This window comes from Capra hircus, chromosome 5, assembly GCF_001704415.2.
Source record: "Capra hircus breed San Clemente chromosome 5, ASM170441v1, whole genome shotgun sequence".
Lineage (NCBI taxonomy): Eukaryota > Metazoa > Chordata > Mammalia > Artiodactyla > Bovidae > Capra > Capra hircus.
In genome coordinates this window covers 38,728,824-38,748,977 of record NC_030812.1, presented here as the reverse complement: position 1 = coordinate 38,748,977, position 20,154 = coordinate 38,728,824, and the positions used below count along the sequence as shown (strand labels likewise).

Below are 20,154 nucleotides of genomic sequence, written 5' to 3'. Positions count from 1 at the left end.
ACTTGTGAGATAATGGAAGATGATACCAAGGGCCAGGTTTTGCTAGGAGGTAATTAGGATGACAAACCTGAATACCAATGGCTTCCTAGGTAAACAGACCTTAGGAACTCCAGGAAGCTAGAGAAATAGAAGCAGGGTGTCCAGTATCTTAAAAGGGCAGGGGAGGAGATGCTATTAAAAACAAAGGTGCTGTGGGTAATTTTGAGACCTGCTTCACAATTTTGCTTAGGTTCAATATGACCTTGGTTTCTCAGATCTCCATTTCCTTGCAATTCTTATTCAATGGTTTGCAATATTAATATTTATAGGTGATTTTGCCCTTTTTGTTTTAATAGATTGGTTCCACCTTTATTACAGGATATTTAGATATGCATCTTTTAAACAAACACCAAAACAATAGTACACCATTGAGAGTGCAGAGAAAACACTCAGAAAAGGAATGCTTCCCTCTGGAGATGACTTCCCGCAATGTGGGGTGTTTCTCTTGTGCTATTGGAAGGACAAAGAAAGTCAACGGATTTCAGCTCCACGATTGCTTTAATTTTAAGTTCCCACTCTCATCCCATAAGTTCTTTATGGGATGTTTAGATTTCCTTGTAGGCCTCTTAGGAATCACAAACTTTTTTACTCCTTAACTGTATACACTTGACTGCTGTAATTAGAGCTCTTTTGTTGCCGTAATTCCTTCATAATGTTACAGTTTTAGTCAAGCATTCTTTCCCTCTGGAGGCATTAATTGTTGCCAGTTTTGAAAATGCCCTTCATGAGTGTGTACTTTTTGTTTTTCTGGTGATAAAACATGTCACTATTTCCTATTTTTCCTCTAGGTGAAAAGAGTTTTTTTGGTTGTTGTTCAGCATATGTGATGCCCTTTTTAAGCCCTGTGCTGTTGTCCACCAGCTGGAAAGTCAGCATTGGTCATGGTTTCATGTACTTCACCAATTTGCAGTACATGTCTCAAGATGCAAGATTTAAATTTTCTTTTATTTGCTGTTAGCTGTGAAATCCTTGGTCACTGGAGCTTATGACAGTCTATCCTTGTTAAGGATTTACCTATGGCAAGTAGAAACATATGGTTTGTAGTATGTCATTAAAATAAATGGTTATTTTCCAATGACAAGTCCTTCGCTGAAATACAAAGTTAAAATGGAAGATACTTCTTCAAATGTAGCAGCGTGCACTGGAAATATCCTCTAGTTTGAAACTGAGTGAGTATCTCTTTATTTAGTCCTGGTAACTACTTGAGATAATGGATACTATATTAAACTTTATTCCCTTCATTCACATACACACACACACACTCAGTGCATGCACACAAAATCTATCTCCAATTAAAGAGGAAAGATTAATTATTGGTTTATAAAAACGGACAAACACTCAGACATGTTTTGAAATAAGAGCCATTATCCTTCAACCAGCATGGACTGAGTTCCCACACTGAGACTGTCCCTGATCTAGGCCCTAGTGAAAAAGAGTATTAAGCAAAACAGACAAATTCATAACTCCCACAAAACCTGAGGTTTAGAAACTTGGTCTAGATCTGGTCATTTGGTCATTTCCAGTTTAAATTTATTCTGCTCTTCCTCATCTGATTATTTACTAAAGGGCCTTACATGCTCCATCCAATAGGAACACGTTCTCCATGATAAGAGCACCAATTGGTGTTTTACTGTTTGGAATTATGCAATTTATTCTAAAGTCATCTGCTTCTGAGAGCAGTACAAGTCTATTTCATTATATAAAAATGAAATACACTGAAATTTATTATTATTTTACTGAACATAAATCAGGAAATAGATTCAATATATATTACCTAAAGACTGACATTTCAAGCCCCTTAGCCATGTGTTTCAGTAACTGTGATTCCTTGCTCATTTACTGCTGCATTTTGAATCATTGCCTCTGCCCATATGACTGTTGGTGTCTCTTGCTGCAGCCTGGATGAACCCATTTCTTTTCAAGGCTGAGAGTTGCTACAAGATAATAGAAAATCTTGGCCTAGCTGCACAAAACTATCATCATATATAGAACTCAAAGGAAGAATTGATGCAGAGTCCAGTTCATCTTTTTTATTTTAATTTTATTTTGTTTTATTAAAATAAAAACACAGGAACTCTGAATAGTTTTATAAACATTTTGCTGCCTACATTGACATTCTCAAGCATTTTCTTGATTCCACATTATTGATTTATACATATTTTATTTGAACATCATTTGTGTTTTTTAAGTTTTATAACTTAATGCAAAAAATGCGCATCTCCAGCTTTATAATTAAAATTTAAAACGTTGGCCTGATCATACAGATATATATGTTGAGAGTGAATTTTGAGGATTTTGGTAACATAGGTTAATTCAAATGTCAGGTAATAGTTGTGAAAACATCCCAGGATGACCTAGAGAATATCAGTGAGTTCTGCATCCTGCTGTGGGATTTCTCTCTGAGATAAATGTCGGTCTCTGTGTTTTTCTCCCAGGAGGTCGAGTTGTGTCGTGTTAGCAGTCAAGAGAAGCTGGGTCTGACAGTCTGTTACCGAACGGATGATGAAGAAGACACCGGCATTTATGTCAGCAAGGTAAGAAATGCCATGGAAGAGAGATTAAGGGAGGCAGACGGCGAGCAATGGAGTGAAATGACTCACAATGAGAAAATCCTTGGGAGGCTTGAATGTGAGGAACTGGCCATGTTCCAATACTTGTCATTTCCAATTAAAGAAGTAAATTATGTTGCCCAAGTAATGTAATTATTATCAGCTTATTTAACGTGGCTGCTTTCACCGCAGAATCCCAGTAAGAAAGAGTGTAAAAATGGTTACATTGTCTAAATTTGAATAAAGTCCCATAAATATGCCAGAAGTCAGGCAAAGTTTTTGATCAGCAAACGTTTGTCTTTCCATCCCTGCTGTGTCTTATATCTGACTTGTTAGCAATCTCATTAACTAATTGTTTTAAATCTAATATTGACAACTAATATTTTAAATCTAAAATCTAAATATTTACTAAAAATCTAATATTTTACTCTGCTGAAGATGGACAAATTTGAATATCATATCCAAGAAGGGCATCCATTAGTTTGTTTTATTCAACCACATAATCACTTTCAAAAAGTGACGTATTGACTCAGGGAACTATATTCAATATCCTATAATGTTACAATGGAAAAGAATATGAAAAAGAATAAAATCAACTATACTTCAATTTAAAAAGTGAGGTACTTAAATGTGAAATACCTTCAGTGTTAATTATTTTGAAAAAAAGTGAAGCAAAGTTTATTATTATAGGTGATTTTTGAAACTCCCAAAAGAATCATTTTATGAGAAGTAGTAAGGTATTATGTATGCAGATATGATTAAAAATCACATATGTAGATGCAAGCATGTATGTGTATATATGTATGCATGTTATCTAATCCCTGCATATGTATATGTATACACACATATGTATGTGAAATCATGCATATTATATGTATGTGCATGAACCCAGAGGTTAGACAAACTAAATACTAATTGCTCTGCTGTGCTATTTCAAATTTTCTTGGCCATGACCTTGAAAACATTACATAACTTACTAAGATTCAGCTTCCTTAACTAGAAATTCAGTCCAACAATACTTTTAATATTGCTTTTATAGAAGTTTTTAGACTAGGAAAAGACAATGCACTTAGAAAATTATGAAACTCTATAAATATAAATGTTAATCTTTATCACTTTACCAAAAAATCTACTGACTGGTTCTTACCATGGAAAAATTTCCAGAGAATATTTGACTTGCATATATAGCTGTTTTAAATAAACAACTATGAAACCACCTCTGATTATGGTGAGGAAGTATAAGGCAACACATGCAGAATTATCTTTTGTAATATGTATGGAAGTGCAAATACAGAATTTTAATATTAGTTTGATTATGGTTCTGAAGACAAATTCTTAGATTGTGAATGGCTTCTAAGTAAGATACAATTAATTAACTATCCATCATTTCCTTCAGGTAAGTCTCTGTTTACAATTTAAACATGTCAGCTCTAGAACTTTGCTCTTCAGGAATAGTAAGAAAAACCACAGGAACAGAACATATGTACTTGGAAAAAATGTTTCCTTATACATGAAACATGTAATTATAGCGTCTTTTGTTCTTGACTGATCACTTAAAACTCATTTATTGGGTGGCACTACCTAATTAGAAAGTAATATCTAACATCTGGATAGGATGGATCAACCTTATGCTACACTTGAAATATTTTGCTTAAAGAAAAAAAAAAAAAAAGGCTTTGCTGGAATAAATTCCAATAAATGGTTGGAAGCCATCATGTGAAATGTGTGCTAGATGAAATTACCTCCACTAAACAGTAAGTCGTCACTCAAGTTTGGCCAATTAAAGTGTGGATAAGCTCTTAAAAGAGCTTTAAATATCTATTTATTCTAAAATAAATGATAGTTAATATAGTTCAGCCTAAATGTAAAGTAGTGTCTGCATGGGTAAGATTATTTTTTTTTCACTTTTTGAGCTACATAGATTATAAATCCCTTTATAAATTTGTGTGATCATAACACAGAAATCCCTTTAATAAGTATGGACTTAAGAATATAGCTATCAGGTTTTCTCAGACAGCTAAGGCAGGATTCAAAAATCACCCTAGCAGAAAGTACATTTCCTGAGTCCAGAAAATTCTGGTATTAACATCATCTGAGGATCAGGTCAGCTGAAAACAACATCCGACAGTTGGGATACAGAAATGAGTGAACAGTTGTAAAAAAAATAAAATATAAAAGGAGGAAAGGATAAAAGGAAGAAAGAAAAAGAGGGAGGGAGAGAAAAGTGGTCTACATATCAAATTGGGCTTCATTCTCCTTAATTTTATTATGATTAATTCTAAAATAGCTCATTAACATTTTTAGAATCAGTTGACAAAGAAAAATTTGGCATGCCCTCTATAACTCAATAGAAAAACATGAACCATATTTAAAAAGAAATTTAAGTTTCTGGGGACGATATTGCATATCCAGTTGACACTGTGTCCTCTCCCTTACAGGTAGATCCAAACAGCATTGCTGCCAAAGATGGCCGAATTCGAGAAGGGGATCGTATTTTGCAAGTACGTGTGCAGTTATTTTCTCTAGTTTCCTTCTGTCTGTCCAACAGCTTTCATTTTATTTCACACTTTGAAAAATATTAGAAAAATAATTTCCCCTTGTTTCTGGATAGTAACATCTACAAAACTAAAAGCTATCATTCAAACCTTTTTTTTTTTAATTTTTATTTTTACTTTATTTTACTTTACAATACTGTTTTGGTTTTGCCATACATTGACATGAATCCAAAAAAACAATTGATAGTGCCATTTATTAAGGATTATTAGTAATAATTTTAGTAAGGCATAATCTCTGGACTCAGATACCTCACCTTCAGCTTCCAGCTCCATCACTTAATTGGAAGCTTTACTTCACTTCTCATTGTAAGACTGTTTCCTTATCTTAAAGAATGATAACAGTAAAATATATTGTGGCAAAGGTTAGATGTAATTAAGCCTGTGATATGCTTAGTGAGTAATAAGTGCATGGCCAGAAATAAGTGTATGGTGTGTAATAAGCATGAACTGCTGTTGTTACAGGCATCAGCAGCATTTACTGCTGCCTTTTCCACAATAAATTAGGTAAACAGTGACCCCAGTGTTCCATTATGATGAAAGTTTAGAAATATGAAGTCTTAATTATTTACAAATGAGTTGCTGAGGACAGGTGGAGGACGGACATGTGAAAACATAGAGATGGACTAAATTTCAGTTTAACAACAGAGATGGTAAGCACCTTATGGGAGGTGTATAAACTGGAAAGAGTTCCAAGCCAAATCAGGAAAAACCTTGAAAGCCAAAGTTTCTATCATAAATCTTCCTTGACCTGCTTTGTCACTTTTGAGTCCTTTCCCATAAAGAGTGGCTGCAGGAAAACACACAGCACCCCAGCTCTTGTATTCAATTTAACCCCCAAAATAAGAACAGAGGCCTTTGAATTACGCTGTAGAAAAAAGAAAAAAGTGAAAGTGCTAGTCGCTCCATTATGTTTGATACTGCAACCCCATGGACAGTAGCCCACCAAGCTCCTCTGTTCATAGAATTCTCCAGACAAGAATACTGGAGTGGGTTCCTGTTCAGTTCAGTTACCCAGTTGTGTCCGACTCTTTGCGACCCTGTGGACTGCAGCCTGTCAGGCTCCTCTGTCCATGGAATTTTTCAGGCAAGAATACTGGTATGAGTTGCCATTTCCTCCTCTAGGGACTAGAGTAAGTAACCATTTCTTTGTCCAGGAGATCTTCCTGACCCAGGGATAGAACCCTGGTCTCCTGCATTGCAGGTAGATTTTTTACCATCTAAACAACCAGGGAAGCAGATCACACCTGTAAAACAGGAAAGAGGACTCAAATGGCTCATTGAAGAAGTTACCACCCATCAATATATTCTGTAAAATTTTAGTTGTTATATCTATCATCCCCATTTCTCCTTCTTAGACATGAACCCCTGAAAAATTTATTTCTTTTGATTCAATACATTTGGATTCAACACTCTACCTGGAACCAGGGCTTTAAAATAAACAAGCTGCCATGGCAGCCTTTGGGGCGCTTCCTGTGTAATTAGGAAGACAGCTGCAAACACAGATGACGACAGTACAACGTGGCATTGTGAGAAAGTTGTGCCACACCAGAGGGCTCTCCTACTCAGCCTTCTGCTGTTTCCTTTCCTTTCTTTAGGGGGGCACTCACCAAATCACACCCCTTCTCCATACACCTTCCCTTCTCAAGTGAGAGGCCACAGAACTCCTTTTTCATCAGGGACCCTCTACTAAAGCTCCAATTAGGAAAGAATTGGAGATTATTCATGGTCCCACTAGTTCTCAGGAAACTTCAAGAATATATAATTTCAACTTTATTGAGCTCCTTGGTGGTTAAACAAAATGGGATATGTCTGTCACTGGATAATTCAGGAGCAGGAAAAGCGAATCAAGAAGTTAAGACTTAGTCTTGTCTGCTACTCTATTTTCAATATCTCTTTCACACACATGAATAAATGAAGGGATGAAACAGATATTCAGCAGAGTGACAGAATAGATGGAGGAGTAAAGCTTTAACTATGTATCCTCGTTAATAAAAAGCATATTATTTTAGTGTGTCATGAAGATAATGAAGCTTCAAAAATATGTCATTAGTATTTGACTTATGAATCATTTTAAATGTGTTGTTTACTTTGTTAATATCTTCAATTAAGTAAACTGAAAAGAATGTAACCTTCCTTTGATGCTGAGGGTCACATCCTACCCAGCCATCACCACCCAATGCTATAATGGAGTAAAATGCTCAGTGACTGAAAGGCCTGGAAGATTGTGTGCCATGATATTAAATGACCCTAGTTGGCTACTTTTTCTGTGCTTTGTCATTTTCCTCATGCTGTTACCAGCTGTCACTTTTTCCTCTCACCTTCTACTCACCACACCCTATATTCATGCTGCAGCCTCACTGACTCCCGTCCTAGTTTCTAGCTCACCACATTCCAAATACAGTTAGTAAAATACAGTTAGATACACAATGCTGCTGCTGCTGCTGCTGCTGCTGCTGCTGCTGCTGCTGCTGCTGCTGCTGCTGCTGCTGCTGCTGCTAAGTCGCTTCAGTCGTGTCTGACTCTGTGCGACCCCATAGACGGCAGCCCACCAGGCTCCCCCAGTCCCTGGGATTCTCCAGGCAAGAACACTGGAGTGGGTTGCCATTTCCTTCTCCAATGCATGAAAGTGAAAAGCGAAAGTGAAGTCGCTCAGTCCGACTCAGCGACCCCATGGACTGCAGCCTACCAGGCTCCTCTGTCCATGGGATTTTCCAGGCAAGAGTACTGGAGTGGGATGCCATTGCCTTCTCCGAGATACACAATACACAAATACAATTAGTGAAGTGGCATCTGTTAGTTCTTTAGGTAGAGTTCAACAGATGTAGAGTACATGTGTTTCCATAGTTGCATACCACATGTTCGGACACCTCCTTATTTTTGGCTATGTTGTGGGTAGTTAAAGTTATCAGATAAAAATTTTTCTGGATAATAAGGCATTCCATAATGGAGCTGGTTCACTGAAACAGCAGCAGGATTGATAAAGTGCTGTGGTTTGCCTGATTAGTTTATATTCAGTGACAAATATGTCACATCTAATGAATAAATACCTGTCACATTAAAAAGCCTAGAATTCAATTCTATCTGCACATACAGGAAACAAAGAGTCTTAAGAGTGATAGTAAAATTATATTAAAGAAAACCGTGACAAAATTGTACTCATAGTCAAATAGCTCCTATGTGGCTGGTAAGGAGATTATGGGATACACTGTAATGAACAATTAATGACTCCTTTCCCAGGGAGATGAGAGTAGGAGAAAGAGGGTATCTTCTCATCCTTTAGCTTTCCTGGCTGGCTTTGATTTGAATGAATCTTGTTAAAGCAATAGTGATTTTAATTTCCTGTTCACAATGACCTAAGTATAGTACTTCTATGGCTCTGCCCTCATTGTGTGGCTAAAATTTTCTAACTGTAGTGCTCCGTGGACATGTTAGAGGACCTTTCTCAGTGACTACACACACACATGGGTATTCACACAATATTGATAGAAGGTAGGGATCATACAGAAGAGAAACTATGACCCAGATTCATGAGAACATATTCTAGCTCTCATGTGTGTTTTTTTTTTTTTTTTCTCTGCAAGTGCTTGACAGTCTATTTGCTGTGCTATTGCTACAAACTGGTTGTATCAGATGTGTTCCCAGGAATTAATATGGGGAAGTCCTTTAACAAAATTGTAGTGCTGAGCCAGAGAGAAAAATTAAAGACACATACATGATTGACTATCTAAAGGAAAGAGGGCTCTATTCTCACATTCTCTTTCGCATGGTAAGCATATAGTATTCCATGTAACTGTATATGATTCTAATCTTGGCCAGAAAAGTCAGTCATGTTTCTAAGGATTATTCCCTGACAAAACCCTGCAAAAGCTCCACAAAACAATGGAACAGTAAGACCTCTAATCAGTTCTTTCTTTCTCTACCCTAAACTGGTCCTTAGCATTTCCTCCTACTCTTACTTGCTTTTTTTGGATAACTATTTTCCTTCCATTTCTATTTGTTTCACCTCTGTATCTCTATGCTTCCTTTGCCTTCTTTTACACAGTGAAATATCAATACATTTGACATAAATCTTTCCTCTTTTGCTTAGATTTTTGGGTTTTCAAATAAGAAATTCTACCACCTATAGTCGGTTGAATGCCAAAAACTTTAGTTGCCTACCTGCCCATGGTACATTGACATAAAAACCTAAAAATTGTCATATTTAAACAAAAAAGAAGCTATATGAAGACACTTCTAGTCTTCTAAGTTTTTATACACATTCATATACTAAGTCGCTTCAGTCATGTCCGACTCTTTGCTGCCCTATAGACTATAGCCTGTCAAGCTCCTTTGTCCATGGGGTTCTCCAGGCAAGAATACTGGAGTGGGTTGCCATATCCTCCTCCAGGGAACCTTCCTGACCCAGGGATTGAACACTCATCTCTTATGTCTCCTGCATTGGTAGGGAGGTTCTTTACTACTAGTGCCACCTGAGAAGCCACACACACACACATATGCATGTACAGGAGATTAGGCCTGAAGTAGGATTTTGGCTGATTTTTCTCTGTAATTGCCACAGTTCTCTTCTAAGCCAAGATAATATCCATTTTGAAACTAATGTTTACATATGCCCATGCACAGAAAATGAGACAAATATATTATCTAGCAGGCTTTTTTTTTTAATTTATAACAAAGTTACATATTGCCTTCTTCCTCTCTCTTTTCCCCTCTATTGTCTTGAAATGGAAGTCTTTCATTAAATAGTGATGACTCCACTCCTCATCCATGTCCTCCCTTTGTTTCTGGCTCCTTCACTCTTTCTGTCTGCATGGTGTTTCCAGGCATAGGAAGCTGTTTTCCCACAAGGAATCCTTCAGCTATGAGCCATCATTCAGGAAACAAAGCAAATGAAGGTAGAAAGCTCTGTTGCCATTCCTCAAGTCTTTTCATTCCATGAGAAGAATCTTTGATGAAACCTATGGCTGCATTTTTGGTCTCAATATCAATCTGAGTATCAAACTAATGTTCCAAGTACAATGGAATCTACTAACCAGGTGGCTCAGGTGACCTTTATTTTATAAAAGAAATAAAAATTGCATGTTAATCCCAGTTTTCTCTGGCAAATTTATTTCACTCCACCTATGATTCTGGATGTAAACTGTTTCTACAATATATGATCTGTCCTCCCAAAATAAGGACATAATGCCCAGACTGAAGATCATAGCTCTGGTCATTATGAGTTCACAGAGGAGATAGAAGAATACCAACTATAAAGGAAATCAAACTCAGCCATAGTGTTTCTTGATGACCTTCTAAGAATTAAAAATACATATGAAATAGGTATATCTTAAGCTAGAACCATGTTTACTATTGTGGATTTCATTGTTATTCATGAATTTTAATATATTTGCTTTGTTTAGAAGAAAAGAATCTTTCTGAGGGATTAAAACATAAATAATCATAGTAATAATAGCAACAATAGCATTAATAGTAATATATACCAACCTTGTGCACTTTCTGTATACAAGTCACATATTTAAACCTTTTACATATATTAGCCCATTTAATCCTGTATCAGCCCTCTGAGAGAGGCACTATTATTTGCATTTTAATAGAGAAAAACATAATAGTAACATTAACATGAATGAAGAGTGTTTAGATCAATGGTAAGTAAAATTTACATGAAGAATTTGGAAGTGAGAAAAGTGAGAACTGCATTTCAAATTATTCTTAAAAGTTTAACATAAATTGTGTGAGATCATCCAACTCATTCTCCTTAGGATTAATGTGCCTACAGAGGCGGGAAGAAGAAAGACTAGATGCAGAAGAAGAAAGATGGACAGTTAGATGCTTCACAGATATACTACAAGAATTACTATGAAAGGGGTGCAAGCCCTCAAAACTTAAAGAAAGTAAAATTTTTCATATTATTATTTTTAAACTACACACAGGTGAGGGGAGTAATCCTCCACTGCCAATTTATGTTTGTTTAAAGGAAAAAAGGCCTTGGACCCAGTACAGAAATAGCTTTTCAGATATACATTTACAAAAAAAAAAAAAAAAAGAAAACTACAACATATCACTCTGGGTTATTAGTCCCCAATTTGGAATCAAAGTTTTTTTTTTTTTTTCTACTTTGATAAATTTTATTTGGAAATTGCAAAAAGAAAAGAAAACAGATTTGAAAGTTATAAAAGCTGAATTTCCTGTCCCCACACACAACTGAGGAGCTATTCATTTGATTATAGTAAGAAAATATAGCATGTGGTTGTATGATTTTTCCCTCCTTTGACTATTATTGTCTGCTTCCTTCATACTAAATATGAGTCTATAAGAATCATTGATTGTGGTGCACAGATGAGATTCCTGAGCTTGTCCTCAGATAATTATGTCTGTCTTCATGAGTCAGCCAGAATCCCGAGACCCACAAGGAGAAAACCTCAGGAGTCTACTTCACGCGTTTATGAAGAAATTCTCAATGAAAGATGTTAGATTAATTATTAAAAATAGTGATCAGTGCAGCCACATTTTGCTTAATTTATTGACATTTTTAATACTTATTTTAGATAGAATTACTTGACCTCTTCAGTTGAAATTTCTTTCTACTTTCTTTGATTATATGTTATGGGTCAAAAATCTTCTTATTTCTATGGAATGGAATGATTAATAAAATAAATTTATAAAGGGCAAAGAAAAAATGCATCAATAAGAGCTAAATACCTTTGAACATGAAAATGTAGTTTAAAATGCAAAATTTAGGAACCTTATTTTCTCTGTAGCACCTAGGAGAAAAAATGGTACTTTTCAAGCACTACTAGAATTTATTGTTTTTAATAAAAAATTTACTTAAGCTTGCCTTCTTTCATTAAGCATTCCTATTAAAAATAATTTAAGTTTTAAAATTTAAGTATACTTAAGAGTTGAACCTTATTTCATTAGTTTTGTTGTTTTAGAGAAGCAGATAAATCTGAGAAAGGAGCTGGGAGTAGACGAGGATGTTACGGATAAGCTTGTTCTCGTTTGATTAGTTAAGCATCAAAAGATATCCAGAGAGTGATTTGGGGCAACTGAGTCAGACCCACATGCAAATATGAGATGATTAAATGAAAATGCAAGCAGCAGCAGCCCGGGAGCATCACCCGGTGAGAGATAACACGGGGGCTCTCTAATTGGCTCACAGCAAGCGCGCAGGATGACGGATTTCAGTTGTGGTATTGCTAGGCCTGCTTTCCCCAGCACCATTATCTCAGAGTGACACTTCCATTACTCTGAGCGGAGAAAGATGAACGTCACCTGTCAGGGGCTGGTTAATTGTGTTGCTAGATGTATGTTGCCAGGGCGCAGGTTGGACATTTATGAACATAACTGCTTCCTCTGATGTCCGCCATCCTTCAGGGATCGATATGGCTCTTACAGTAAGCGCGTAATTGAGTGAAGGCACTTACCACCGAGGGGCTGAAGACGAGCCCATTGTGTGAGCTTCATTGTCCATACATTTACCATAAATGAGCTGATATTTGCCATTTATTGTGTGCAGCATTGTGGAAATGGAAACTAATGCGCCACTTTCATTTGTTTTCTAGATAAATGGGGAAGACGTCCAGGATCGCGAGGCGGCGGTGGCCCAGCTGTCTAGCGACGAGTGCAGGAGAATCCTGCTGCTGGTCGCAAGGCCAGAGAGTCAGGTCAGAATACAGAGCAAAAGCCTTGGACTGAACCTTAGGTTCATTGTCTGCTATTCCACATCAGATCAGTGCCACAGTTATTTGTAAAACCAGGCATACAAAATAGAACCCAGTCATCATTCCCAATTTGCCAACCTTATCAAAACAATTATAAGACTCCTTAATATTGCTCCACATAAAGGCAGCTAAACAACTTATTTTTTTTAAAGAAACACAAAATTAAATAATTACTCTCTCCTTCCACTTGCCAGTTATTTAAAATTAATTAATTAATGAAAAATGATTGACTTTACATGATATTTAATTCTGTGTGCATCCCTGCTTTAAGTTCTCATCTAAAAATACTTAATTGGCATATTAAGGTATCTTAAAAGAATCTCTAATGAGACAAACATTAGCATATCTTGCTGTCAACTCAAATCTTTTTAGAGTGACTTTATCAAATAAAAGACCTTAGATAGCATGATGCGGTTCCACATATAGTAGATGAATTTTTTCCAAGTTTAGCATGACAGACACATCTGTCTGGCCAAAACCAAAAACTGATAGCTTCTAAGGAATTTTTTTATATCTTTACAGAGGGAGATGACATGAAAGTAAAGGAGAGGTAATGGTGGAAGAAAAGTACTATCGGAACTTTTTTTATGTCCTTTTTATCCCCCACCGCAATGCAGAAAGGACCTTACATTGTCACCATTCTATCCTTCTGTCAGTAGTTTGAGTGAACTTGGTTATATCACCATTTGTCTTTTAGGTTATTGATCTGATATTTTTCAGACTCAGTAACTACATCCTATCTATAAATTACATTGAGTGAGTGTATTTCAGTGTCAGACTGAATCCTGACTCGAATATAGTGGTTATAAAAGTTCACCCTTTCCGCATATATTTCCTTTATGTCCTTGACCATTCTAAATGGTTCCCATAAAGCCTTCCATAGCCCAGGGCAGACTGAAGTTGCACACCTGAGGTCCTGGGAGTGGGGTTGGACAGGTTGCAACTGGCTGAGCTGCCTATGTGAGAGTGAATTATTAAAATATGTATGAAATTGCACTAATTACCTGGAAATTTGGCACACCAGTTAATCTCAATTACCCCATTTTCTTGAAAAAGAATAAAGAGGCTAAATACATAATGGTGAAATTAAGGGTAAATTGAAGAGAGCTCAATAGTCACCCTTTGTAGAAAAGATACTTTGACTTTATCCTGTGGTTTCCCTGCCCTTTCCATGTAACTGCTAGACAATCTCACTAATCTAGAATTAAAGCATTTCCTTAACTATGCCATATAACAGCTATAATGTACTGTGGAAAGAATAGAAGTTAATAACATAAGACCAGATCCCGTTAATCTTTGATAGCACAAATGTTTTCAGTAGAACAAGTGGTGTTTGTGAATAACTGACTATACTCCTAACCCAAGAGTTAATGTTGGAGGATGAATTTTCAAATACTTTCCACAATTTATAAAAGATGGTCATCTGACTGAAGGATACCATCCTGTCTGACAAAAGTAGGATCTTCCTTAGCCCCTTGATCCTGAAGAAGTCATAACGACACTGCAATGAAGCTGATTGCCTTTAGAAAACCAGATTTCTAGAAAAATAAGGAAAGAAAATGCATTGTAACACCTACTTTAAAATGTAATTTAAGCATTACATGCTATAAGGTGGCAAAAGCAATGCAAAACAAAACTTGTATTTATGTCACCATATTTTCCCATCAGTTTCAATATATTTCATTATTGCATTTTTGTTTGTATATTTTATTTAGGGAGAGTAGAAGTTTACGTGTCATTTTTCTAGCCTTTTAAAAATAATGTTTCAAATACTCTCAGAAATAATCTACAGAGTTGCTGGGGGCGGTATTGTGCAACCATGCAATATTTTTAAATAACTCATTTCTTCCATTCCCTGTCAACGTCAACTTGCTTTCATTTTCTGCCCATTTTCTTCCTTAGACCATTAAAGATATTGCTATTTTGCCCTATTCCCCTTGGGACCCTGGGTGAGAACAGGCTCTTGCTAGAACTGTAGAGAACTTTTGAGACAGTGCAGGTTGATCCTTTCTTTGAGATACCATGTGTGATCCTCTGCGGTGCAGACAGATCCCCTTGTATAATTATGACTATGCTCTGCCAGAGCACTGGACTCAGACTGCCGTATTTATGCCAGTCTGTCACATTATGGGAAATGTGACAGGGAAAGGTGAGCCAGAAGAACCTCTCCTGACTGAGTGTGTTGTGTACCCTCCAGCCTAGAGGGACACCTTATCAAAGCAGATGGACACCAACTACCCATGGCAACTCAGGGATCTGTGGGTTAGATAACAAGAAAAGGGTTATAGGGAACTGTTAATTTCTATCATTTGTTTTCTTTGTCTTCCCCACCCCTTCATTTCAATTTCAAAAGATTCTGTTCTATCATTCACTGTATCAATGTTGGCAAATATTTTGTTTTGACCTGATTAAAGAAACATTCCTTGGTATGCTTATAAAAATAAATAGTTCTAGCTTTAAGTAATTTCTTTTGGAGTCTGGCATTTGCAACTTCATGAAACTTAAAAGGGATTAAAAAATATAAAACTTGAACAATTATGAATTGGACTGAATTTAAATTTTTAACCAGCTTAATTTTCATAGCTCATCTGCATATCAAAGTCACTGGGGTAGAACTTGGTCAAGTTATTCAGGCCAAATTGAAATAAATGAGGATGAATAAATGCATTGATGCTTTTGGCCCAGTCAAGTTTGAGATAATTTAAGGTCTAGGTAAACTTCAGTAAATAAAAAAGAAACCTATGATTGCCTTATTTTAATGAATATGATGCATATACACTAATGCCTCTTCTGATGCAATTTAATGTTTTCTCAGGGATTCCCAGGTGACTCAATGATAAATAAAAAAATCCAGCTACCAATGCAGGAGACATGGGCTTGATCCCTGGGTCAGGGAGATCCCCTGGAGGAGGGCATGGCAACCCACTCCAGTATTCTTGCCTGAAAATCCCATGGATAGTGAAGCCTGGCAGGCTACAGTCCGTGGGGGTCACAAAGAGTTGGACACACTGAGCATGCACACAGGTTTATTTGTGTTTAAGTTTTAGAAGTTCAGCTCTCTTAAAGACAAGCTTGTTTTATGTGTTTGCTTGGGGCTTAAGCATTAGTCTGGTAGTGAAAACATCTCCCACTCTTGTTAATTTTGACTCACTAGAAAACTGCTGTTCATTATAACACAGAGTAAAGAAGAACTTTGACAATTATTCAGTTAATTCAATCAGTATAGACAGCTAATTTATGTAATCTAGCTCCAAAAACCCACTTTGAGGCAAATTATCTGTATTGACTGTCAACACTTATCATATTAACGATAACCATGAGTTTTCCACTTCCCTTTGTATTAAGAAGCCAAAAGGATTTGCTTGGTTTAGTTTGTGTAAGACTACCACAAGAATACCTGCCTTCAGCACCCACAGACAAAACTCTGCATGCTTCCCACTGCTCCCTCACCTTTATATGCAACATGTAGGGTCTTTTTCCTTGGAATTGGGTCTGAGAAATGAATCACAATAGTTATACCATAGCGTCACTTTGTTTTTGAGAATAACTTGGAATTTTCCTTTTTTTTTTTTCAGATAAAATAAATGTGTGTATTTGTGGCAAGGAGCCATCTTGTTAACTTGAAAGTCATCCACCTCAAAATCAAAAACAGAGTGAGGGTAGCATGTGTGTGTGTGTGTGTGTGTTTATTGAGAGGGGCACTTTGTGTGGAGTTGCTTTGAGGTTGTTGTTAAGGAAAAAGGCCCTATTGTCTCATAGCCCTATTAGTACCACTGCAGTTCTTTAGCACGGGGACTGTCGGAGGCAATGAGTGTGACAGCTGTGGATTATGCAGCATGCTTTTCATACATTTTGAAAGACGGTAATGTTCTGTGCTGTGAGATCTACTCAGTTATGAGAGAAAATCTGTAGTTCTGTTTTAGGAAAAGATAAAAAGCATAAGAGCCCAATTTTTTGTTATCACCTTTTCTTCCTTCTGAGAGGTGGACTATAGGAGGCTGGTATTTTGAAGAGAATCATTATGATAAAAGGAACTAGTCAGGCATCACCATTTAAGTTTACCCTATTTTAGCATGAGTCCTCACTAACAGAATATAATGTACTAATGTATTCTTATGTAGGTGGATGAAGGCTGGCTGGAAGATGAAAGGAATGAATTATTAGAGGAGTTAAACTTGGCAATGTTGGAAGAACAGCATAATGATGCAATGCAGCGCACTGCCGATGAGGTGGAGCAGGTAGGACCACGATCTGAACTCCATCATTGGAAATGATGCTCTTCTTCCTTAAATGCATAATCTTAAATGAATTTGTTTTTTTTTAAATCAAAGAGTTTTAGTGAACATCTCTGTGATGGTAATTTCTGAAGGCAAAAGATCATCTCAAATGAAGTGGAGGAAATACGTACAATTTTTTCTATTAAGAATATTTTTAGTTTGAGAAGCTTAGGGACCATTATGGAGGGCACAGTGGTATTCAGGTGCTGACTCAGGTACTGTTCAATGTAATTCAGAAATTTAATAGTAAAAATATATTTTGCCTCTCAGTACACCAGCTGAGATAGACTGTATCTCATGAAATAACCCCTCCTCCCCAAAAAGTAATTTTTTTATTTTAAAATATCAATGTAGATATTTGAATATCTATTTGAGGAAGATGATGACATGATTAAGCCACTGATCTTATTTGGATATTTGGTATCATGATTACACTGAATTAAGAGTAGTTAGATGAGATTATTGACATCATTTTGCCTTAAGGTCACTTATTCATTCAACAAAAAATTCTGAGCCCCTGATCTACTTCAAGTACCACATTTGATTCTGAGAATACAAACAAAATGAGCAAAATTCCTCCCTTTAAGTAATTCATAACTGGTGAATGATCAAAGTGTGGTTTGTGGCAAACTGAACCTTAGGAATCTTTTCATTTTTGTTGTCATTGTTTTTTACTAGATAAAATTAAGATCAATATAGCCTAGATTTTTTATGTCAGATTCATGTCATTCTTTTCCCTGATATAATTGTATTAACACTTCTGCTCTCAATCTGCTGACTGTTTAATTATCATCCTATTCTCAACATTAATTGTTAACTCACCCTAAAAGATTATTATTTTAAAAAGTCCAGACAGTTAGGCTTAGGAACATAAAACACAAACATCTTATCACTTTTCCAAACTGAATGATGAGATAGGGTGACATGCTGACATCCCATAACAGAGGGGTGTGTGTGTGTGTGTGTGTGTGTGTGTGTGTGTGTGTGTGTGCATATACTAATAATTAGGTTGCAAACTACAGTTGACAGACCATGTGTGCTCACCATGGATAGTCAGTGGCCACTTCACAAACAGTAGTTCATGCTCAAAAGCAATGCTGCTGCTGTAGTGATTGTTTTTCAATATAAGGAGGACAGATTGAAAGTTATATGTATGACTTCAACACTGGCCACAAATAAAGATATTTTTTGGTGGCAGCTGCTGGTTATGAGCAAGAAAGTCCTTGCTCCAGGCTTTTTCTCTCTTAGAGACAAAATGTGACCTGATGCAGAATTGACAGGAGGATGTTGGAATAAAGAAAGGAGAAATCCTGCCCAGGTGAAGTGATATGGTGTCAGATGCTGCCTACTCATCAGACATAATACAAATGCTAGGTCTTTTGAGGTAACACAAGATGTCCCTGAGGTTAGATTTTCACTGTGTAGAAATTTTTCTTCACCATGAGACTGAAAAATGATGAGAAATACAGAAACCTTTAAAAGTCCTTTGCCCTTATAAACAATAATACTACATTAGAAATGTCTTGGTAGAAACATTTCCTGTCACTATGATGATTCCATAGGGAAATAACAAATTGTAGAGTAACATTATATCAGAAACCAGGAATTTTAGTTTTGAGAATAGAAAACTCTTTTTATTTTCACATGTGCTCATAAACCAGTAACCAAAGAAAGATAAATGCAATTAAAAATTGTGTATCCATATATAAAAGCTAAAATATGCAACCATCTGAAAGTTTCACCTTACATGCTCTCCTTGGTCCTGTGACTGCTGTTGACACACATTTTGTCAACAAATTTGTCTATCATTTATACTCCATAAGAAAAATATCACCTTCTTGTATTTTTCAGCTTACTCTTAGATAGGAGAAAATATAAATATAAGTACTGTGGTATACAAACTAAACTGTCCAATATCAGTAATATACTCTGGGGATTTTATAGGCATTCCTTGGTGGCTCAGATGGTAAAGAGTCTGCCTGCAATGTGGGAGACCCAGGTTTGATCCCTGGGTTGGGAAGATTCCCTGGAGAAGGAAATGGCAACACACTCCAATATTTTTGCCTGGGGGTTTTATGGCACAGTATGCAAATGTTACCACATTTGATGTCACTGTCACCTTATAGCAAGGAATATAGAGATGTATCAAGTTTTCCATGATTAGTTACAATTACTTATGTATGTTCGCTCACTAAGTCACTTCAGTTGTATCTTACTCTGTGCAACTGTATGGACTGAAGCCTGCCAGGTTCCTCTGTCCATGGGATTCTCCGTGCAAGAATCCTGAAGTGGGTGGCCATGCCCTCCTCCAGGGGAACTTCCTGACTCATGGATCAAACCCACATCTCTTACATTTACCTGCATTGGCAAGCGGGTTCTTTACCACTAGTGCCTTATGCTTAACATTCTTTTTTATCAATAAGACATTTTAAATCAATCATAGTATGTTCTCAACAAATGAGGGAAAATATTTTATCGAAAGATTGAGAATCCTAGAATTAACATGATACATGGTCATGTTCTCCCTCCAGTTCATTATACTTTTTTCTGCCATTACTTGATTGGAAGAAAACAACAATTATCTGACACTTTCAAACCTGTTTTATTTATTATCACCTATCCTTTCTTTCTTTGACACTAACAGGCTTAATTATATCTAATTATATAATTTCCTGCTAAAGGGAAAAATGTATATATGTATAAAAGTGAGTAGACTTAGACATAAGGAGAAAACAATCTAGAAATTGTATCTGTAGACTTTTTATAAGAGAAGTGATAGAATAAAGAGTAACTTTACGCTATTCACAGAGAAACAACTAGATGTGCATCTCCCTAGGGCAGTGACAGTTAATTGTTCTGCTTGAAAAGCCAAAAATTACCAGGGAGTGAAGTTCACATATATATTTACTTACATATCTGGTTTTTTTACATTATGCCCTTGTCTGGCAATCAGTGATGCTCAGATTTGAGGAGAGCCATCATTTTACTCTCAGTAGAATAAAACTCACTTCTG

At 36.4% G+C, this 20,154-nt stretch overlaps 1 protein-coding gene across 1 annotated transcript in view; it reads left to right on the top strand.

The window, feature by feature from the left end:
* Positions 1 to 20,154, top strand: part of PDZRN4 (PDZ domain containing ring finger 4) — a 436,221-nt gene that overhangs the window by 410,877 nt on the left and 5,190 nt on the right. Inside the window, exons 6-9 of the mRNA XM_005680159.3 lie at positions 2,475 to 2,573; positions 5,027 to 5,089; positions 12,706 to 12,807; positions 16,986 to 17,102. Of these exons, the coding sequence (XP_005680216.2) occupies positions 2,475 to 2,573; positions 5,027 to 5,089; positions 12,706 to 12,807; positions 16,986 to 17,102 (381 nt within the window). The remainder of the gene's footprint in view (positions 1 to 2,474; positions 2,574 to 5,026; positions 5,090 to 12,705; positions 12,808 to 16,985; positions 17,103 to 20,154) is intronic.